Source organism: Anomaloglossus baeobatrachus, chromosome 2, assembly GCF_048569485.1.
Source record: "Anomaloglossus baeobatrachus isolate aAnoBae1 chromosome 2, aAnoBae1.hap1, whole genome shotgun sequence".
Taxonomy (NCBI): domain Eukaryota; kingdom Metazoa; phylum Chordata; class Amphibia; order Anura; family Aromobatidae; genus Anomaloglossus; species Anomaloglossus baeobatrachus.
This window is the reverse complement of record NC_134354.1, coordinates 472943287-472967319: the sequence shown is the minus strand read 5'-3', so window position 1 is coordinate 472967319 and position 24033 is coordinate 472943287. Positions and strand designations below refer to the sequence as shown.

Sequence of the window (24033 nt, the reverse complement as noted above, 5' to 3'; positions counted from 1 at the left end):
AAAAGTTGATGATCCACCCGAAACTCTGGAGAGTCTCCAGCGCAACGTTCAGGCTGTGTTGGCATGCCTCTTGAGAGGGTGCCTTGACCAGTAGATCCTCCAAATACGGGATCACAGAGTGACCTTGAGAGTGCAGGACTGCTACTACTGCTGCCATGACCTTGGTGAAGACCCGTGGGGCTGTCGCCAGCCCGAAAGGCAGAGCTACGAACTGAAGGTGTTCGTCTCCTATAACGAAGCGTAGAAAACGCTGATGCTCTGGAGCAATCGGCACGTGGAGATAAGCATCCTTGATGTCTATTGATGCTAGGAAATCTCCTTGAGACATTGAGGCGATGACGGAGCGGAGGGATTCCATCCGGAACCGCCTGGTTTTCACGTGCTTGTTGAGCAGTTTTAGATCCAGAACGGGACGGAAAGACCCGTCCTTTTTTGGCACCACAAACAAATTGGAGTAAAAACCGTGACCTTGCTCCTGAAGAGGAACAGGGGTCACCACTCCTTCTGCCTTTAGAGTGCACACCGCTTGCAGAAGAGCATCGGCTCGGTCGGGAGGTGGAGAAGTTCTGAAGAATCGAGTTGGAGGACGAGAACTGAACTCTATCCTGTACCCGTGAGACAGAATGTCTCTCACCCAACGGTCTTTGACCTGTGGCAGCCAAATGTCGCCAAAGCGGGAGAGCCTGCCACCGACCGAGGATGCGGAGAGAGGAGGCCGAAAGTCATGAGGAAGCCGCCTTGGTAGCGGGTCTTCCGGCTGTCTTTTTTGGGCGTGACTGAGCCCGCCAAGAATCTGAGCTCCTCTGATCCTTTTGAGTCCTTTTGGACGAGGAGAATCGGGACCTGCCCGAGCCTCGAAAGGACCGAAACCCCGACTGTCCCCTCCTCTGTTGGGGTTTGTTTTGTCTGGGCTGAGGTAAGGATGAATCCTTACCCTTGGACTGTTTAATGATTTCATCCAAACGCTCACCAAACAGTCGGTCACCAGAAAATGGCAAACTGGTTAAGCACTTTTTGGAAGCAGAATCTGCCTTCCATTCCCTTAACCACAAGGCTCTGCGTAAAACCACGGAGTTGGCGGACGCCACTGCCGTACGGCTCGTAGAGTCCAGGACAGCATTAATCGCGTAAGACGCAAATGCAGACATTTGAGAGGTTAAGGATGCCACCTGCGGAACAGATGTACGTGTGACCGTGTCAATCTGTGTAAGACCAGCTGAAATAGCTTGGAGTGCCCATACGGCTGCGAATGCTGGAGCAAACGACGCGCCGATAGCTTCATAGATGGATTTCAACCAGAGCTCCATCTGTCTGTCAGTGGCATCTTTAAGTGCAGCCCCATCTTCCACTGCAACTATGGATCTAGCCGCAAGCCTGGAGATTGGAGGATCCACCTTGGGACACTGGGTCCAGCCCTTGACCACGTCAGGGGGAAAGGGATAACGTGTATCCTTAAGCCGTTTGGAGAAACGCTTATCTGGATAAGCGTGGTGTTTCTGAACTGACTCTCTAAAGTCAGAGTGGTCCAGAAAAGTACTTAATTTACGCTTGGGATACCTGAAATGGAATTTCTCCTGCTGTGAAGCTGACTCCTCCACTGGAGGAGCTGGGGGAGAAATATCCAACATTCTATTGATGGACGCTATAAGATCATTCACTATGGCGTCACCATCAGGAGTATCCAGATTGAGAGCGGTCTCAGGATCAGAATCCTGATCAGCTACCTCCGCCTCATCATACAGAGAGTCCTCCTGCTGGGACCCTGACCAGTGTGACGAAGTCGAGGGCCGCTCATAGCGAGCTCGCTTAGGCTGTCTGGGACTGTCGTCCGTGTCAGAGCCTTCACCCTGGGATGCATGGGACACCCCCGGAGCTCGGAGCTGTTCCAACTGAGGGGGACCAGGGAGCAATGATTCAACAGTGCCCATGGTCTGAGTTACTGGTCTAGACTGCAAAGTTTCTAGAATTTTAGTCATAGTCACAGACAATCTATCCGCAAAAACTGCAAACTCCGTCCCCGTCACCTGGACAGTATTCACAGGTGGTTCTCCCTGGGTCACCTCTAGCAGAGGCCCCGGCCGAGCAAGTGCCACAGGGGCCGAGCACTGCACACAATGGGGGTCAGTGGAACCTGCCGGTAGAGTAGCCTCACATGCGGTACAAGCAGCATAGAAAGCCTGTGCCTTGGCACCCTTGCTTTTTGCGGATGACATGCTGTTGTCTCCTCTGAGTAATCTAGGAGGGTATATAGCCAAGAATCACCAGCGACCGTACAGTGCAATGTATAGCATGCAAGCATAAAAATACAAAAGTACACTTCGGCACTAGTGGGGTCAGCACCAGAGGTGCCGCTTACCGCCCGCGCAAACGCGGGTGTGTGGTCGCCAGAATCCCGTGTCTGGGTCTCCCAGAACTTGTCTCCCCTCTCCAGCTCAGACTGCACACAGGAATGGCTGCCGGCGTTCTGTGAAGAGGGGCGGACCGTGGGCGTGCCTCAGACAAAGTGCGGGAAACTGGCGTCCCACTGTGTCCAGTGTGAGGGCTGGAGTAGGTAAAGTAGACTCCAGCCCTCTGCGCTGATGTTCTGTACAGCGTCCCGCCCTTCCCCTGACTGGCAGGCCTGGGGGCGGGAACGAAGCGAAACTAGGCCGCAAAAGCCGGGGACTCGAGTAATAAGCGCGGCCGCCATATATGCACGGCCAGCGCGGAAGTCCCCGGCGCACCACAAGTCCCAGCCGCGCCGCAGCGTAAACTGACAGCAGCGGCCGGCGCGGCAGTTCCCAATACATTAACTCACTCAGCAGAGCTGTAGTGAGTAGTGGCACAAGCGCGCAGCGCTGTTGTCCCCGGCGCACTAACACACCCAGCAATGCTGCAGTGTGTCTGCGCGCGGTCTGTACGGGGACACAGAGTACCTTGACGTAGCAGGGCCATGTCCCTGACGATACTCAGCTCCATATCCAGCAGATTCCCCAGCGGCTGTGGATGGAGCACGGTCTCAGTGCCTGGAGACCGGTAAAATCCCACTTCACCCAGAGCCCTAATGGGGATGGGGAAGGACGCAGCATGTGGGCTCCAGCCTCCGTACCCGCACTGGGTACCTCAACCTTAACAAACACCGCCGACAAAAGTGGGGTGAGAAGGGAGCATGCTGGGGGCCCTAGTATGAGCCCTCTTTTCTTCCATCCGACATAGTCAGCAGCTGCTGCTGACTAAACAGTGGAGCTATGCGTGGATGTCTGACCTCCTTCGCACAAAGCATGAAAACTGAGGAGCCCGTGATCCCACGGGGGGTGTATAGGCAGAAGGGGAGGGGCCTTACACTTTTAAGTGTACTGCTTTGTGTGGCCTCCGGAGGCAGTAGCTATACACCCACTTGTCTGGGTCTCCCAATTAGGAGCGATAAAGAAATCTACAAATCTCATAGTCTTCAATAAAAAGGCGCCGAAGATTGCAGTACGTGCCGACTGTGGCAATGCTCACGAGCTGCCAATTGCAATGGCGGCACGATATTCAAATAAAAAAAGCGGGGAAGCCAAGAGGACGCCATAGGAGAAATAAGCGGAGAGGACCCAACCTATAAAAGGTATGCCCCCATCAAAGGGCAGTACATTTCTGCAACTTTGATTAAAGATATTTCATCAACCAAGCATTGGATCTTTCTATAACAGGTATGCCTGGATTCAGGTACCTAGTGCCTGTATGGCACGGCCTTTAGTTCATATCACAAAATCTTGGTAGTTGGTTCTCTTAAACTATTAATTATATGGTACTGTTTTTTGTAACCAACTATATACTGCTATTACCTTCATTTATACCTTCACACTTACTTTTGTCCTGTTTATTGTATTTCAAGAATTTTTAAATGCACAAAATAAAAGGTAAACTTTTATATATGGTATGCATAGTCCATGTTCTCCTATTCTAAAAATTGACAAGTGCACATGGAGGGAAGGGGGGAATCCCAAAATATGACCTTTCTTTACATTTATGGTTTAATTATATTTAGGTATTATTTAAAAGAAAAATTAAGTGCTAAAATCATGTGGTTGTATAAATATGCACAACCTTAGACTAATACTTTTCTGAAGTACCTTTTGAATTTACAAAACATCTAGAATTAGCCATCTTCCTTACAGTAGTTTTCCAAATCTGCCAAATTGTCAGGGCATCTCCTGTAGACAGTGCTCTCTTCAGGTAAATCACAGATTTTCAATTGGATTTAGGTCTGGACTCTGGCTTAGCCATTTCAAAACGCTGATCTTCTGACGATGCCATTTTTTTGGTTGATTTGGAGGTTTGCTTAGGGTCAGTAAACCCTTCAGCCCCCGGGCGTTTTGCGTTTTTCCATTTTGTTTTTTTGCTCCCCTTCTTCCGAGAGACGTAATATTTTTATTTTTCCGTCAATCTTGCCATATAAGGGCTTGTTTTTTGCGGGACAAGTTGTACTTTTAAACGAAACCATAAGTTTTACCATATAGTATAGCGATCGCACAATAGTTTTTGGGATATTTTATACACCATGTTCAATGTATGGAAAACCTGATGTGTCGCTGTGATGCCTGAGGTAAGTGCGAGTTTGTAGACCCCAAACATGTATAGGTTTACTTGTATCTATGGGGTTAAATAAAATTCACAAGTTTGTACAAAAAAAGTGGCACACGTTTTGCGCCATTTTCCGAAACCCGTAGTGTTCTCGTTTTTCAGGATCTATGGCTCAGTGATGGCTTATTTTTTGCGTCTCGAGCTGACGTTTCTATTGGCACAATTTTGCACAGATGCTACGTTTTGATCGCCTGTTATTACATTTTGCGCAAAATTTGCAGCGACCAAAAAACGTAATTTTGGCGTTTAGAATCTTTTGGCCGCTACGCCGTTTACCGATCAGATTAATTGATTTCATATTTTGATAGATCGGGCATTAATGAACGCGGCGATACCAAATATGTGTATATTTTTTTAACCCTTTAATTTTCAATGGGGCGAAAGGGGGGAGATTTGAACTTCTAGGGGTTTTTTTCCTAAAACTTTTTTTTTAACTTTTTTTTTCTTTTACTAGGTTCCTTAGGGGACTATAACGATCAGCAATCTAATCACTTTTCCATATCTTCAGATCACAGCTACAGAGGTGAGATCTGCAGATATTCTGCTTTAGTCTCAATGCTGGTACTATGCCGGCACTGAGAGAAAATGACTCATGTTAGCTACAGGCGTCATCACATGACCCTGTGCTTCCATGGCAACCACCGCAAGTCAAGTGATCACACATGTGACATCCAGTGGGGGCGGGTTAAGTCAAAGTAATGGCGGCGCCCATATACATTTCGCTGCCAGATTTTGGCAGTGAGATGTAAGGGGTTAATAGTTGCGGGTAGAATGCGATTCCACTCGTAACTAGCAGGCACACATGTAAGCTGTTGAAATCGGCTGATATGTGTGCGGATCGCCACAGGCTGACCACGGCAGCCCGCGGCGATGATAGTGACACGGTACATGACGTACCCAGTACATCACAGGTCGCAAAGGGGTTAAGCTGAAATTTCTCTTCATCTTCAGATTTTTAGCGGAGGCCTTAAGGTTGTGATGAAAAATTGACTGATATTGGGAATTGTTCATAATTCCCTCCCAACTTGACAAAACCCTCAATGCCAGCTACTGAAAAACAGCCCCAAAGCATAATGCTGCCTCCACCATGCATCACTGTGGGTTTGTTCTTTTGGTGATACACAGTTTTGGCTTTGCGCCAAACATACCTTTTGGCATTATGGCCAAAAGTTGAAACCTTTATTTTATCATACCACAAGTTTTCACATATACTTTGGCAGTCTTTATATAGGTTATGTAAAAAACCTAGCCGGGCTTGGATGTTTTTCTTTTTAAGAAAAAGACTTCTCTTGCCACCCTACCCCACCAGCCAGACATATGAAGAATACGAAAGCTAGTGGTCACCTGCCACTCATATTGCTGAAGTCCTCTGGCAGCCTCCCACAATTATCTTCCTGTCTTTTTAGCATTTTTTGAGGGACATCCAGATCTACCCTGTTTCTCCGAAAATAAGACACTGTCATATTTTTTTTTGCCCTGAAAAAAGCGCTAGGTCTTATTTTCAGGGGGTGTCTTATTCTCGAGGAGACATGGTTAGAGGTAAGTTTACCCCCCCACAAAAAGCAGACCCCCCCTCCCCATCCCAGGATCATCATACTTACCAGCCCAGGGCGTCTGTATGGCTCCTAGATCCCCCTGTGATCTCCCAGCAGGTACGCTGCATGCCTCCCCTGCGTCTGGCCGACATCAAATCACACACACACGCCTTCCTGTGATCTCCCTGCAGCTGTGCTCCCCTACGTCTGGCCGACACTCACACATCAGAACAGTCACACAGACAGCGCACACACATACACACACCCCACTTCTAACTGTGCCCTCCTGTGGGCGATCCCAGCAGCTGTGCTGCACGCCGTGCTTCTCTGCCTCCTGCCGACACTTCACAGATCCGATCGCATACATACATACATACACACACACACACACAACATCATCCGGAGATACCACATGATTCCGGCCATGTGATCCTCGGCAGGTTCTGGAAGATCACTGCACGCACAGTATCGCCGCCGAGTAGCAAGCGATATCGCTGGATGTTGTGAGTGTGTGGATGCGTGTGTGTGTGTGTGTGTGTTCTCCGCTGCAGGACCTTGATGCGCTCACCTGCTCCCGGTCGGCATCTGGCGAGTATGATTGGGGATCTTCTTTCTTCTCTCTTCTGGGGGTGCCCGCTATCTATAATGAAGTGTCCTGCAGTATCTTTAACTCTTTCACCGCTGCATGAAACTTCATTATTGACCGCGGCTATGTCTATTTTCAGGGGATGTCTTATATTAAAGCTTCCCTGAAAACTCCTGGGAGGTCTTATTTTCGGGGAAACACAGTAGGTAACGTCACTGCTGTGCCAAATTTAAGTAACTTCTTGATGCCTGTCTTCACTGTGTTCAATGGTATATCTAATACCATGGAAATTCTTATGTAATGTTCTCCGAACAGATAGCTTTCAAACTGATATTTTAACACTTTAGCATCCAGTACCCTGCATAATATACCATAAAGCTTCTATATGATCTAACTTGAAATATCTTTTTTCCCTTCAATATGACTGAGGATTTTTATACACAATTCATGTGAATGTGTGTCTCCTTTTCATTTTGGAGAAAGGACAGACGACTATGGGGTAAGGAATTCTTTACCGTCCTCAAATAGGTTATAATGGGGAGATATATTCAACTTTATATTCATAGCCTTGGCAGGAGGAGAATAAGCTGTTGGCGCAGACTGTGTTTTTCCTAGTTTCTAATTCCCAGTGGTAAGGTCATCACCTGTGTTCTCCAACAACACAGACAAGTAATAGGACACAAATCAGAAGATTCCCTGGGCACCTTACTATGCCTTAACCTGTTGCTTTAATATGACTGAGGATTCTTATGTGTGTTTTAAGATATATTTCTTCATTTGAATATAGGGAAGCGTTCCTCATATACAATTTATCTTTGCCTTATTTCATTCTAAAATGTTTTCATTTAAACCCAATACTATATTGATTTGTATATGCCATATATGGTTTCATGTATTGATACATTTTTTTATCTTTGTAAAAAGCCAACATGATCAAGGTTTGGAAGAACAACAATGGTGGTGTATTCAAGTATTCTGTCACTGGACATCTGTAATAACACTTTGGATTCATGAAAATACACAGTATTGCTGAATTGATCAATTAATTATTAATAGAAGCAAACTATTGAGCATCAAAAGTGCCAAGTTTTTCCTCCAAATAGTCTCTATGTACACACAAATAGAGAGGCTTGTCCGACAAAGACATCAGAGAGAAACTGCCCGGTGAGCGGTCTAGTCTGCCAGGACACATACCTGTCTGTAATGGCACAGCCAGCGTCTGATTGTGTGCTTTAGCAACATGTTTCTGATGAGATCGTTCCCTTTAACAATAGCTTTTAAGTACATATTACATAGTCAATAAAAGCAGAATTGCTATGTTCTTGAATATTACGAGAACTGTAACTTTGTTACCGACATTCCTTAATTTACCAAATTTTAAATGGTTAACTAACCTTTTTTCTTGGATTTTTTGCTTAGCGCTTTTTCCAGACAGTTGTGTATATCATTTAACAATTCCACACTCTCATCCGCAGTCTAAAGAGAAAAGTGGTTCATGAAAAAGAGAAAAATTAAAACATAGTCTCAAACTATTTTTTATCAAAAAGAATAACTGGTTCACTAGGATAATAAAGAAATGACAGTCAGACAATTTTTACACTTTTAAAGGGAGTCTGTTACCCCCCAAAACAGAAATTAAACTAAACACATGGTTATATACCCTAAAAGACCAGAGCCATTGATTAACAGGTTAGCCTAATGTTTACCAGGTGGAGCCACAAAAGTGGAGAAATGTGAACACAGCAGGTACAAATAATTCATTGTCTGGACCTTCACTAGTCATACATTTATCATCCATTTCACAAACATGCCACTAATGTAGGACTTAACTTTTACATTTGTGACTGGGCCAAAATAGTCACTCATGACCTACAGCATAAGGTATAATTATGGGGGCATAAGAATAAAGACCTTCATTTACAAGGGATGAATTAGGCTACAATCCATAACCACTACATGCTGCACTCAGTAAATTGGTGTATGATATACTGTATGTGTTTTACCTTTAAAAGATGAATTCCAACGAGCAGTAGCAACTGCTGATAGGACGACAGCTCCATACTACTTGACTTTTTAGCTTTCTTCTGAAGATCTTCCACTTGTTGCAACATTCTAGAAAAAAAGGGTTCTTGTAATTAATCCCTGTATAGAAGCAATGCATTCAGTAAAATCATTTGCTGTGTGCAGGATGGTATGGGATGAGAGTATGCTTGGTATTAGTAATGTATATCATTAACTACTGTGCATGGTGTACTATTGGATTGGAAAATAGAGGCGGCAGACTACATCACGTGGGACAGTAATAGCACATAAGCCAATACAAGTCTTCTCATTGTGAAATCATACTATGAGCTTAATGCTCCACACAGACTTTCTAGAGAGACTGCTTCATTTTTAATAGAGCTACATTTGCAGGCTGTAGGAGTACATGCAGTTGGATGGATTGCAGCGGTCCCTCAGTAGTTATTATAGCACGATCTCACAGTAATAAGACTGTATATAGCTCCAGGCTTCATAGGAGTCAGTTATGAGACATCACAAATCATCATAATTTTAAAAAACTCTTCCAAACCCAAACAATGCTGAAGGATCAAGGGGCACCACGTGCCTGCATTACATGGACCCTCATTCTTTACCTGATTTATGCTTATGATAACTGTTTGATTTCAGGGGTCCGAGTGTGGAGACTTAAAGTCCCCTGTGTGAACGGAGCAGTAGTATGTGTCACCACCACTTCTATAGATCAGAGTTAGCATGTGCGACAACTGCTCCATTCACAAAGGACACTATGGGACCCCTTATCAAAGTGACTGGTAGAAGATCTGGAGGATGGACCAGCAGCAATTTTACATTTATCACCTCTCCAATGTTGTTTATGGGACAATGCCCTAAAATCACCCATACAAAATTACACTTTGACAACAGACCATATTTGTCATTTTAAAAGGGACAAGTCAACAAAGAATAACTGTTCAAAGTACAGGCACGGTGAACCATGGCACGGCCAAACAATAAATGCACCTTCCCACCTGCTGGTTTTCAGTCTATCGCCACTTCTCTTCTTTGATTGACAGCTCTGGCTACATAAAGCTAAAAGTCAGAGACAGAGGGAAAACAAGCAGGTGGAAAGGTGCCACACCAGGGATGCACCGAGCACCTGTATTTGGTTTGAGCAGTCATTCTGTGCTGACAGATTCCCTTTAAAAGGGACTCAATTACCAGGTTTTTGCTATTTCATCTGAGAGAAGTATGATACAGAGACCCCAATTGCAGCATTTACTGTGCCGCTTGCTGTAGTTTTACTCCGCCATATGCATGAGCTCTGGAAAAATCTGCCCCATCACAGATTGTTAGCGCACTTGCGTTAAAAAAAAAATGCACCAATAACGCATGCGTTTTTACCGTGTTTTTGGTGCGTTTTTTCCGCAGGTTGGTCCCTGCGTTTTTTACCATTATCTCTGGCAAAAACGCAGGTACCTGCAGAAAAGAAGTGACATGCTCATTCTTTTTCTCAAGAAATTCTGCAGAAAGAATGTTCTTGAGAAAAAACCGCAGTGTGCGCACAGCTATATTTTTTTCCCATAGGTTTTGCTGGGGAAGGTCTGTAGAAAGGTTACAACCATTTTCTCAAAAAATTTCTGCAGCAAAAAAAAAAAAAAAAGGTTAAAAACGTAGTGTGCGCACAGGGCCAAACAGTGGTGAGGGAGGGGTTATGTAGAGATCAGCATTCAGCAAACTGATGATAGATAAAACAGTGATTTTATAAAAAATATCAGAAAGCAGTCTGTAAATAATGCATCACCAAAATCAGGGTGTCTGTCCCTACATCAAACCACCCATCAGATATCTTTGCTACCCTATGACAGATTCCCTTTAAAAAGGAAGCCGTCAGGCGATTCACGCTGCTAAAATAATGAGCAGCATTTATTGCAGCCAGGTATATTATACTCTGAAACACTCCAACATTTAATGCAGAGGTGTATCTAGGGGGGGCTGGCGGGGCATGTGCCCCGGGCGCAGCTGTCAGGGGCGGGCGCTGTCAGGCTGCCTGATGCAGCGCTATGAGAACCTCCCTGGCGGCTGCATTTGCCACCCTCTGTGGTTGGAGCAGGCTATTCTCTCCAGGGGCGGGCTAGCACTGGAAGCAGAGAGGCAAATGCGCCCCCCCTCCCCCAGGGCTGGTCCCTCAGTAGCAGTTTCAGGCTGCAGACACTGTACTTTACATGTATGTGTACACGTGCTGGTGGGCCTAGAACTTCACACACAGCCACACTTAGTGCTCTGTGGGCGTCTGCTGACCTGTCTCCACAGCGCGCCGGCCGGCTGCTTCCTCAAGTCTGAGAGAAGAGAAGAGGTGGCAGAGTCTATGCAGGAGGCGCTGAGATGTGGCGAGTTATGGCTCCAGCCTCGGCACAGATCATGTCGCACGGGCAAGCTGCCTCAATAACTCACAGTGAGGGACAGCTGACACCAATACACAGCATACACATTGTACATCATATACAGAGCCTTACATTCTATATGTGATGCCCTGGCCAGGTGTCATCAGTAAGTGTAATATATATATATATATATATATATATATATATATATATATATATATATATATATATATATATATATATATATATATATATATATTACACACACACACACACACACACACACACACACACACACATACACATACACACACACACATACACACAGCTCCTGTCCCCAGTTCCAGGACATTATACATCATGTAAAGAACCTTACATTCTATAGGTGATGTCCTGCAGCCAGGCCCAGGTGTGATCAGTAAGTATACACTGTACATATACAGATTACTGTGTGACTGGTATATGATATACTGTGATGCAGACATCACATATTACAATATAAATTGTTATATACCATATCATGTGTGTATTCACAGTATATCATATACCAGACCTAGGAAAATACGGCCTGCAGGCTACATCTGGCCCTTTGAAGAAAAAACAAAAAGCCAGCACCAAATGTACACTTCAGCACTAAACATTCCAAACTGTACTTATTATAAAAATTTTGAGATTTTTGGCAAAAAATTGCAATTTCTTGAGCTGCCTCGCCACGTCACGGCAAATCTCATTAGAGGCAGTCCTACACTAAAATATTTTTATAAAATGTGCCATACGGCCTCACATATGAATAGTAGAACTGCTCTCAGCAGCACTCACCTGGTCTATTTCAATCCCGTACCCATGACTGAGTCATGGCTGTGGGCGGGACAGGTCCAAGCAAATGCTGCATGAAGTAAATAGCCTGTGGACAGGGCCTGATGACTGAATGTGAACAGTCACCAACCGCCAAAATCTAGACAGATGGAATACATCCCAAATTGGGGTGCATAGCAAGGTGGAGGTCAACCACCGACCAATTCAATGAAGAAAAAACAAAAAGCCAGCACCAAATGTACACTTCAGCACTAAACATTCCAAACTGTACTTATTATAAAAATTTTGAGATTTTTGGCAAAAAATTGCAATTTCTTGAGCTGCCTCGCCACGTCACGGCAAATCTCATTAGAGGCAGTCCTACACTAAAATATTTTTATAAAATGTGCCATACGGCACATTTGGTGCTGGCTTTTTGTTTTTTCTTCATTGAATTGGTCGGTGGTTGACCTCCACCTTGCTATGCACCCCAATTTGGGATGTATTCCATCTGTCTAGATTTTGGCGGTTGGTGACTGTTCACATTAAGTCATCAGGCTTTGTCCACAGGCTATTTACTTCATGCAGCATTTGCTTGGACCTGTCCCGCCCACAGCCATGACTCAGTCATGGGTACGGGATTGAAATAGACCAGGTGAGTGCTGCTGAGAGCAGTTCTACTATTCATATGTGAGGCCGTATGGCACATTTTATAAAAATATTTTAGTGTAGGACTGCCTCAAATGAGATTTGCCGTGACGTGGCGAGGCAGCTCAAGAAATTGCAATTTTTTGCCAAAAATCTCAAAATTTTTATAATAAGTACAGTTTGGAATGTTTAGTGCTGAAGTGCACATTTGGTGCTGGCTTTTTGTTTTTTCTACATCTGGCCCTTTGCCTGCTCCAGTCCAGCTGAGACAGTCAAAGGCCTGAAATCAGTGGCCCACGGGCCGCACTACACCCTCCCACACCCACATTACGCTTCCCGATGTCACCGCTATCCGCATCCTCAAGATGCAGATAGCGGTAAATACATTGGTAGAGACCGGAGCCGCCGGCTCCTTCTTTTACCAATTAGCGCATGCAACTGATGCGATGACGTCACCTCATCCTTGTCTGCTGTGCGGAGAGTGAGTGCACCGGAGACCAGAGCAGAGCGCCAGGGAATGGGAGTGAGAGGGCAGGATTGTTTTTATGTGTATGGGATGTGTGCCTGTATATAGGAGTGAATGAGGGCTTATACTGAATTTAGGGGGCTGTGTGGGAGCTCATGCTGTATATGAGGCTCATATTGTATATCGGGGGAAGGGGGTGTCAGCGTACTTAATTCTGCTCAATATTAAGTGACAATTCATATAAAATAATAATATGTTAATAATATTGAGCAGAATTATTTTTAGCCTATTGGTTCGGCCTCCAAACCAGTCATGGCCTCATGTGGCCGCTTGGGAAAATTAGTTGCCTACCCCTGTCATATACTAATCTATACACTATAAGTGGTATACTATGTGCACAAACATCCCATGTTTTATAATATATGATGGTAGAGTACATGATGTTCTGTACTTCTAGTATTACATCGGATGTCTGCAGTTAATATATCATATACCAGTCACATACTCTCCTGTATACTCCTATGTACGGACATCAGATGTTATATACAAGATATGTGACTGGTGTAGGAAATTATGTACTTATAGTATATTGCATGTCTGCAGTCAATATGTCATACACCAGTCAAATATTCTCCTGTATACTGTACTTGATATACTATATACAGATACCAGATGTTATTTACAGATAATAGGTGACCGATGGTGTAATATCTGATCTTTGTAATCACACACAACTCCTGTATTCTGGGTGCAATCTAATATATAAAAGGTATGTATGTATGTATGTATGTATGTGTGTGTGTATGTGTGTGTGTATGTGTGTGTATGTGTGTGTATGTGTGTGTGTATGTGTGTGTATGTGTGTGTGTATGTGTGTGTATGTGTGTGTATGTGTGTGTATGTGTGTGTATGTGTGTGTATGTGTGTGTATGTGTGTGTGTGTATGTGTGTGTGTGTATGTGTGTGTATGTGTGTGTATGTGTGTGTATGTGTGTGTATGTGTGTGTATGTGTGTGTATGTGTGTGTATGTGTGTGTATGTGTGTGTATGTGTGTGTCCGGGATTGGCATCTACACCGTCGCAGCTACAGCCACAAAATTTTGCACACTCACACTTCTGGACCCCGAGAGCGTCATAGGCTATGTTTTGAGGGGAAATTCTAACCCCGCGCTTTACAGTTATTCACCAAAAAACCTGCCTCCATTAATTAGTAAAGCCAGAACTTCAGAAGAAAAGAGGGAAAGAGGCAGACAGACAGGGTAAGAAACAGACAGACAGGGTAAGAGACAGATACAAAGAGACAGACACAGAGACAGACTGACAGGGAAAGAGAGAGACAGGTTAAGAGACACAGACAGGTAAAGAGACAGACAAAGGGACAGACACAGGGAAAGAGAGGGAGAGAGACAGACAGGGAAAGAGACAGAGACAGACAGAAGGAAAGAGACAGACAGGGAAAGAGAGGCAAAGAGACAGACAGGGAAAGTGACAGAGGTAGATAGACAGACAGGGAAAGAGCTAGATAGACAGACAGGGGAAGAGATTGAGACAGACGGAGAAAGAGACAGACAGTCAGAGACAGACAGGGAAAGAGAGAGACAGAGATATATACAGACGGGGAGACAGACATAATTACATTTATATCTATTTGTTTTGTGTTTTTTGTGTGCAGAATACATTCTATTTTGTTAACAGCAGTTATTAACCCGGGCAAAGCCGGGTAGTACAGCTAGTATCCTATATACAGACACCAGATGTTATATTCAGATAGTATGTGACTGGTGTGATATCTGATATTCTATAGTCATAGTATATTATTTGCTATCACATATTATCCTATAGCTGACATCTAATGTCTGTGGTCACTATATATCATATACTGATCTATCTCTGAAGGAAATTGTGGTATCCAGAGATCTGAAGTTATATACAGGATATGTGACTGTTACATATTATGCTGAGTACAGAATATTAGATATTACCAGTGCATATTATTCTGTATATACCATCTGATGTCTGTATATTACATCCAGTATACAGGAGAATACATGACTGGTGTATGATATATTGTGACTACAGACATCTGGTGTTCTATACAAGATGACATCTTACGGTCTGTGGTCATGGTATAGTATATTCCTCCCCGACCCCTTATATGCTGTGTAAATGTTAGTGTACTGCAGCTTCAGTGCATTAATATATTCCCCTCGTGCCTTCTTCGGTGTCCAGCACCGCTGCGCTGCTCTTCTGAGTCACGTGACGCCAGTTCAGACTGCGGATCACTTTGCTCTGTGTGTTAGTAAAGTCTCTCTCAGTGTAAGTCTATGAAGCCTTGTTCTAGGTCTCATTCTGACACTACATAGGCGTTGTAAAAGCCTCTTCTGTGTTGTGTAAAGCGGAGTGTGACACGGAGAGTCTGAAGAGCCATTAGGTGACTCAGGAGTGGACCGGAGCGGCGCTGGACACCAGAGAAAACACTGAGTATTTGAACACACTGACACTACACTAACATTTACACAAATTTAGTGAAAAAGAAGGGAATTTTGTTTACTTACCGTAAATTCCTTTTCTTCTAGCTCTAATTGGGAGACCCAGACAATTGGGTGTATAGCTACTGCCTCCGGAGGCCACACAAAGTATTACACTTAAAAGTGTAAGGCCCCTCCCCTTCTGCCTATACACCCCCCGTGGGATCACGGGCTCCTCAGTTTTAGTGCAAAAGCAAGAAGGAGGAAAGCCAATAAACTGGTTTAAGCAAATTCAATCCGAAGGAATATCGGAGAACTGAAACCATTCAACATGAACAACATGTGTATACAAAAAAACAGGGGCGGGTGCTGGGTCTCCCAATTAGAGCTAGAAGAAAAGGATTTTACGGTAAGTAAACAAAATTCCCTTCTTCTTTGTCGCTCTATTGGGAGACCCAGACAATTGGGATGTCCAAAAGCAATCCCTGGGTGGGTAAAATAATACCTCGTAATAGAGCCGTAAAACGGCCCCTTTCTACAGGTGGGCAACCGCCGCCTGAAGGACTCGTCTGCCTATGCTGGCATCCGCCGAAGCATAGGTATGCACCTGACAGTGTTTCGTGAAAGTGTGGAGGCTGGACCAGGTATCCGCCTGACACACAAGCTGAGCCGTAGCCTGGTGCCTCAAGCCCAGGACGCATCCACCGCTCTGGTAGAATGGACCTTCAGCCCTGAGGGAACCGTAAGCCCAGCAGAACGATAAGCTAGAGAATTGGTTCCTTGAACCACCGAGCCAGTCTTGATTTGGAAGCCTGTAAGCCTTTACGCTGGCTAGCGACAAGGACAAGAGTGCTTCCGAGCGGCGCAGGGACGCCGTACGATCGATGAAGAGTCTGAGTGCTCTCACCAGATCTAATCAAGTGCAAATCCTTTTCACATTGGTGAACTGGATGAAGACAAACAGAGGGTACGGATACCCTGATTGAGATGAAAGGGGGGATTCCACCTTAGGGAGAAATTCCGGAACCGGACGCAGAACCCCTTGACCTGGTGAGACACCGGGAAGGGGACTTTGCACGACAATGCTGCCCCGACAGACACTCTCCGAAGTGAAGTGACTGCTCCTAGGAAAACCACTTTCTGCGAATGGCGTGAGAGAGAAAAATCCCTCATAGGCTCGAATGGTGGTTTCTGCAGAACCATCAGCACCCTGTTCAAATCACAGGGTTCTAACAGTCGTTTGTAAGGAAGGACTAAGCGGCAAACCCCCTGCAGGAACGTGCGTACCTGAGGTAGTCTTGCTAGGCGCTTCTGAAAAAAATACAGAGAGCGCTGAGATTTGTCCGTTAAGGGAACCGAGCGACAACCTTTTTCCAACCGAATTGCAGGAAGGAAAGAAAGTAGGCAAGGCAATTGGCCAGGGAGAAACTCCCTGAGCAGAGGACCAAGATAAGAATATCTTCCACGTTCTGTGGTAGATCTTGGCAGATGTGTGTTTTCTGGCCTGTCTCATAGTGGTAATGACCCCATGAGATAACCCTGCAGATGCTAGGATCCAGGACTCAATGGCCACTCCATCAGGTTGAGGGTCGCAGAATTCTGAAGGAAAAAACGACCCTTGAGACAGCAAGTCTGGTTGGTCTGATAGTTCCCCCGGTTGGCCTACCGTGAGATGCCACAGATCCGGGTACCACGACCTCGTTGGCCATTTTGGAGCGACGAGGATGGCGCGGCGGCAGTGGACCTGATCTTGCGTAACACTCTGGGCAACAGTGCCAGAGGTGGGAACGCATAAGGGAGTTGAAACTGCGACCAATCCTGAACGAAGGCGTCTGCAGCCAAAGCTCTGTGATCGTGAGACCGCGCCATGAATGCCGGGACCTTGTTGTTGTGCTGAGACGCCATTAGGTCGACGTCCGGCATCCCCCAGCGGCAACAGATCTCCTGAAACACGTCCGGGTGAAGGGACCATTCCCCTGCATCCATGCCCTGGCGACTGAGAAAGTCTGCTTCCCAGTTTTCTACGCTCGGGATGTGAACTGCGGATATGGTGGGTGCTGTGGCTTCCACCCACAGCAGAATCCGCCGGACTTCCTGGAAGGCTTGCCGACTGCGTGTCCCACCTTGGTGGTTGATGTAAGCCACCGCTGTGGAGTTGTCCGACTGAATTCGGATCTGCCTGCCTTCCAGCCACTGTTGGAACGCTTTTAGGGCAAGATACACTGCCCTGATCTCCAGAACATTGATCTGAAGTGAGGACTCTTACTGAGTCCACGTACCCTGAGCCCTGTGGTGGAGAAAGATCGCTCCCCACCCTGACAGACTCGCGTCCGTCGTGACCACCGCCCAGGATGGGGTTAGGCAAGATTTCCCTTTCGATAATGAGGTGGGAAGAAGCCACCACCGAAGGGAAGCTTTGGTTGCTTGAGAGAGGGAGACGTTCCTGTCTATGGACGTCGGCATCCTGTCCCACTTGCGTAGGATGTCCCATTGAAGAGGACGCAGGTGAAACTGCGCGAAAGGGACTGCTTCTATTGCTGCCACCATCTTCCCCAGGAAGTGCATGAGGCGCCTCAAGGGGTGTGACCGACCTTGAAGGAGTGATTGTACCCCTGTCTGTAGTGACCGCTGTTTGTCCAGCGGAAGCTTCACTATCGCTGGAAGAGTAAGAAACTCCATGCCAAGATATGTCAGCGATTGGACCGGTGTTAGATTTGACTTTGGAAAATTGATGATCCACCCGAAACTCTGGAGAATCTCCAGAGTAACGTTGAGGCTGTGTTGGCATGCCTCTTGAGAGGGTGCCTTGACCAGCAGATCGTCTAAGTAGGGTATCACTGAGTGACCCTGAGAGTGGAGGACCGCAACTACTGTAGCCATGACCTTGGTGAAAACCCTTGGGTCTGTCGCCAGGCCGAACGGCAGTGCCGCGAACTGAAGGTGTTCGTCTCCTATGGCGAAGCGCAGGAAGCGCTGATGCTCTGGAGCAATTGGTACGTGGAGATAAGCATCCTGATATCGATCGATGCTAGGAAATCTCCTTGGAACATTGAGGCGATGACGGAGCGGAGGGATTCCATCCGGAACCGCCTGGTCCTTACGTGTTTGTTGAACAGTTTTAGGTCCAAAACAGGACAGAAGGACCCGTCCTTCTTTGGAACCACAAACAGGTTGGAGTAGAAACCGTGACCCTGTTGCTGAAGAGGAACCGGGACCACCACTCCTTCTGCCTTCAGAATGCCCACCGCCTGCAGCAGAGCCTTGGCTCGCTCGGGAGGCGGAGATGTTCTGAAGAATCGAGTCGGAGGACGAGAGCTGAACTCTATCCTGTAACCGTGAGACAAAATGTCTCTCACCCAACGGTCTTTTACTTGTGGCAGCCAGGTGTCGCAAAGGCGGGAGAGCCTGCCACCGACCGAGGATGCGGTGTGAGGAGGCCGTAAGTCATGAGGAAGCCGCCTTGGTAGCGGCGCCTCCGGCGGTCTTTTTAGGGCGTGATTTAGACCGCCACGCGTCGGAGTTCCTCTGATCCTTCTGAGGCCTTTTGGACGAGGAGAATTGGACCTGCCTGCGCCCCGCAAGGACCGAAACCTCGACTGTCCCCTCCTCTGTTGGGGTATGATCGGTTTAGCCTGAGGAAAGGATGTATCCTTTCCCTTGGATTGTTTGATGATTTCATCCAGTCGCTCACCAAACAAGCGGTCGCCAGAGAATGGCAAACTGGTTAGGCACTTTTTGGAAGCAGAATCTGCCTTCCATTCCCGCAACCACAAGGCTCTGCGTATTACCACTGAATTGTCGGACGCAACCGCCTTCCGGCTCGCCGAGTCCAGGACAGCATTAATGGCGTATGACGCAAACGCTGACGTTTGAGATGTTAAAGACGCAGCCTGCGACGCAGACATACGTGTGACTGCCTCAATTTGCGCTTGAGCCGCTGAGACCGCTTGGAGCGCCCAGACGGCTGCGAAAGCTGGAGCAAAGACACGGCAATAGCTTCATAGATGGATTCCAACCAGAGCTCCATCTGTCTGTCAGTGGCATCTTTGAGTGAAGCCATATCTTCCACTGCAACTAAGGATTTAGCCGCTGGAGATAGGAGGTCCACATTGGAACACTGAACCCAGCCCTTGACCACGTCAAAAGGGAAGAGATAACGTGTATCCTTAAGGCAAAAACGATATCTGGAGAAGCCTGGTGGTTCTGGACTGCCTCCCTGAAGTCAGAGTGATCCAGAAAGGGTACTCAATGTACGCTTGGGGAACCTGAAACGGAACTTCTCCTGCTGAGAAGCTGACTCCTCAGGCGTAGGAGCTGAGGGAGAAATAACCAACATATGATTGATGGACGCCGTAAGATCGTTCACTACGGTGTCACAGTCAGGTGTATCCCACAAGTCCCAGCCGCGCCTGAGATAAAAATGGCAGCGGCGGTTAGCGCGGCAGTCCCCCAATACTCTAACACACCCAGCACGCTGTAGTGTGCGATGGCACCAGTGCGGGCAGCGCCGCCATCCCTGGCGCACTAACACACCCAGCAGTGCTGCCGTGTGTCTGTGCGCGGTCCCCACGGGGACACAGAGTACCTCAACGTAGCAGGGCCATGTCCCTGAGGATACTCCGCTCCATGTCCAGCAGATTCCCAGGGGCTGTGGATGGAGCACGGCCTCAGTGCCTGGAGACCGATAAGATCCCACTTCACCCAGAGCCCTAAGGGGATGGGGAAGGAAAGCAGCATGTGGGCTCCAGCCTCCGTACCCGCAATGGGTACCTCAACCTTAACAAACACCTCGACAAAAGTGGGGTGAGAAGGGAGCATGCTGGGGGCCCTAGTATGGGCCCTCTTTTCTTCCATCCGACATAGTCAGCAGCTGCTGCTGACTAAACAGTGGAGCTATGCGTGGATGTCTGACCTCCTTCGCAAAAAGCATGAAAACTGAGGAGCCCGTGATCCCACGGGGAGTGTATAGGCAGAAGGGGAGGGGCCTTACACTTTTAAGTGTAATACTTTGTGTGGCCTCCGGAGGCAGTAGCTATACACCCAATTGTCTGGGTCTCCCAATAGAGCGACAAAGAAAAGTTAATGTGTGGCTTCTTTAGATGGACATTTTTGTCTATTTACAATGGCGCCGTGTATATCTGAATCCATTCTGAGGACAACATGCAATTTCCAAGCCACACACTTTTTTCCTAACACTGTTTTCTGAGCTCTAGACAGATTTCTGTAGTCACTATGTGACAGCAGACGGATGAATGGTGATAGAGCACTGTGCACACTGTCAGGATTCCCCTGTATTCCCAGGATAAGTCATTCATGTCTGATTGGACGGGGTCTGACCCCCTGCCAATCCGCTGTTCTAGGTACCAGCAGTGGCAGCAGATGGCCGGAGTGCTCAATTTTGCTCCATCTTCTGGTAGTGGCCACGGCTGGCTACCGCACATCCGCTCCTATTCAAATCAATGAGGCGCACATGTGCAGTACTCGGCATGCTTGTGCTCATATGACTGTTCACTCTCGCCACTTACATGAGAGAATCCTAAAAGCGTGCAGACCATGCGTAGCAAGAATTCAGAAGTCTGCAGTTACCTAGCGTGACTGCAGACTTTCATCATAAACCTGGACAACCCCTTTAATTATAAAATTCAACGCTGTAGCCCAATCCTAACAGCATGTAATATACTGCCTGTCAGGATTCAGCTCTGCTCACTGGTTCCAGCAGTCAGAGCCACTCCACTCATATGAAATTTTCATATTTAGTCATGGGACAATTCGCTTCTCTTTCTACTTCACTGTTTTTCATTGAACATTGAGATTTAAGAAGAGCAGCTCGTTTGCATGTGACTAAGAGTGCAAATCATATATGAATGAGTAGTCACATGATGTCTACCCAAACCATGGGGGGAGGGGGGGTGCCAAACAGAATTCTTGCCTCGGGTGCCAGAAAGCCTAGATACACCTCTGTTTAATTATCCGGCTGGGGATCATAACCGAAGACGAGGCTAGTCTGATTCCACCACTGGCAGATTCTTCGCAGTGCTAACAGAATGAAACCCAAAAGGTATCTCTATAAATATGCATTTTTAAAGTAGAGTTTTTCAAATGCTACAGCAAGTCACAGAATAATATACCTGGCTGAAGTTCTGCTGCCAGGCTGCTACTAACGTTGCCCGCAGTTTGGGCAGCATGAATCGCCTGACAGGTTCCCTTTAAGGTCACATTTAGAAGCAGTGGATTTTCAGCAGACAAGTGCTACATCTCAATAAAACACCAAAGGGGGTTGTATGGGTTTTTAGGTTCGTTTTACTGTTAGAAATCACAAGAAATTTGCAAAATATAAGGGAGGACAAAAACTATCACAATCAATTTCAGAAAGTCATGATACATAGAATAAAATATTATTTATTTTAAATTTTCCAATATAAATGCATGACGAGTATCGTATTTTTTGGAGTATAAGACGCACTTTTTTTTCCCAAATCTTGGGGGAAAGTGGGGGGGGTGTCTTAGGCTATGTTCACACTAGAAAAATGATTTTTCTGAAGAAATTTCTTAAGAGTGAAGGATTAGTGCACTTGCGTTAAAAAACGCACCAAAAACGCACCTGCGTTTTTACCGCTGGTAGCTCCGTGCGTTATTGTGCCAATTATCTATGGCAAATAACGCAGTTAGCTGCAGAAAAGAAGTGACATGCTCATTCTTTTTCTTAAGAAAATCTACTGAAAGAATTTTCTTAAGAAAAGAAGGGAATTTTGTTTACTTACCGTAAATTCCTTTTCTTCTAGCTCCAATTGGGAGACCCAGACAATTGGGGTGTATAGCTTCTGCCTCCGGAGGCCACACAAAGTATTACACTTAAAAGTGTAAAGCCCCTCCCCTTCTGCCTATACACCCCCCATGCCTCACGGGCTCCTCAGTTTTGGTGCAAAAGCAAGAAGGAGGAAAGTTATAAATTGGTTTAAAGTAAATTCAGTCCGAAGAAATTTCGGAGAACTGAAACCATTAAACATGAACAACATGTGTACCCAAAGAACAACAGCCCGAAGGGAACAGGGGCGGGTGCTGGGTCTCCCAATTGGAGCTAGAAGAAAAGGAATTTACGGTAAGTAAACAAAATTCCCTTCTTCTTTGTCGCTCCATTGGGAGACCCAGACAATTGGGACGTCCAAAAGCAGTCCCTGGGTGGGTAAAAGAATACCTCGGTAATAGAGCCGTAAAACGGCCCCTTCCTACAGGTGGGCAACCGCCGCCTGAAGGACCTGCCTTCCTAGGCTGGCATCTGCCGAAGCATAGGTATGCACCTGATAGTGTTTCGTGAAAGTGTGCAGGCTCGACCAGGTAGCTGCCTGACACACCTGCTGAGCCGTAGCCTGGTGCCGCAAAGCCCAGGACGCACCCACGGCTCTGGTAGAATGGGCCCTTAGCCCTGAGGGAACCGGAAGCCCAGAAGATCGGTAAGCTTCGAGAATAGGTTCCTTGATCCACCGAGCCAGGGTTGATTTGGAAGCCTGTGACCCTTTACGCTGGCCAGCGACAAGGACAAAGAGTGCATCCGAGCGGCGCAGGGGCGCCGTACGAGAAATGTAGAGTCTGAGTGCTCTCACCAGATCTAACAAGTGCAAATCCCTTTCACATTGGTGAACTGGATGAGGACAAAAAGAGGGTAAGGAGATATCCTGATTGAGATGAAAGGGGGATACCACCTTAGGGAGAAATTCTGGAACCGGACGCAGAACCACCTTGTCCTGGTGAAACACCAGGAAAGGGGCTTTGCATGACAGCGCTGCTAGCTCAGACACTCTCCGAAGTGATGTGACTGCTACTAGGAAGGCCACTTTCTGCGAAAGGCGTGAGAGAGGAATATCCCTCATTGGCTCGAAAGGTGGTTTCTGAAGAGCCATCAGCACCCTGTTCAGGTCCCAGGGTTCTAACGGCCGCTTGTAAGGAGGGACTATGTGACAAACTCCCTGCAGGAACGTGCGTACCTGTGGAAGTCTGGCTAGGCGCTTCTGAAAGAACACAGAGCGCTGAGACTTGTCCCTTAAGGGAGCCGAGCGACAAACCTTTTTCCAATCCGGATTGAAGGAAGGAAAGAAAAGTGGGCAAGGCAAATGGCCAGGGAGAAAAACCCTGATCAGAGCACCAAGATAAGAATATCCTCCACGTCCTGTGGTAGATCTTGGTGGACGTTGGTTTCCTAGCCTGTCTCATAGTGGCAATGACCTCTTGAGACAACCCTGAAGACGCTAGGATCCAGGACTCAATGGCCACACAGTCAGGTTGAGGGCCGCAGAATTCAGATGGAAAAACGGTCCTTGAGACAGCAAGTCTGGTCGGTCTGGTAGTGCCCACGGTTGGCCCACCGTGAGATGCAACAGATCCGGGTACCACGATCTCCTCGGCCAGTCTGGAGCGACGAGGATGGCGCGGCGGCAGTCGGACCTGATCTTGCGTAACACTCTGGGCAACAGTGCCAGAGGAGGAAACACATAAGGGAGTTGAAACTGCGACCAATCCTGAACTAAAGCGTCTGCCGCCAGAGCTCTGATCT

The 24033-nt window shown here is 46.8% G+C and overlaps 1 protein-coding gene across 1 annotated transcript in view; it reads right to left on the bottom strand.

The window, feature by feature from the left end:
* Positions 1–24033, bottom strand: part of MYBBP1A (MYB binding protein 1a) — a 225258-nt gene that overhangs the window by 94483 nt on the left and 106742 nt on the right. The window contains exons 13-14 of the mRNA XM_075336367.1: positions 8730–8838; positions 8121–8202 (exon numbers count right to left, since the gene is read on the bottom strand). Of these exons, the coding sequence (XP_075192482.1) occupies positions 8121–8202; positions 8730–8838 (191 nt within the window). The remainder of the gene's footprint in view (positions 1–8120; positions 8203–8729; positions 8839–24033) is intronic.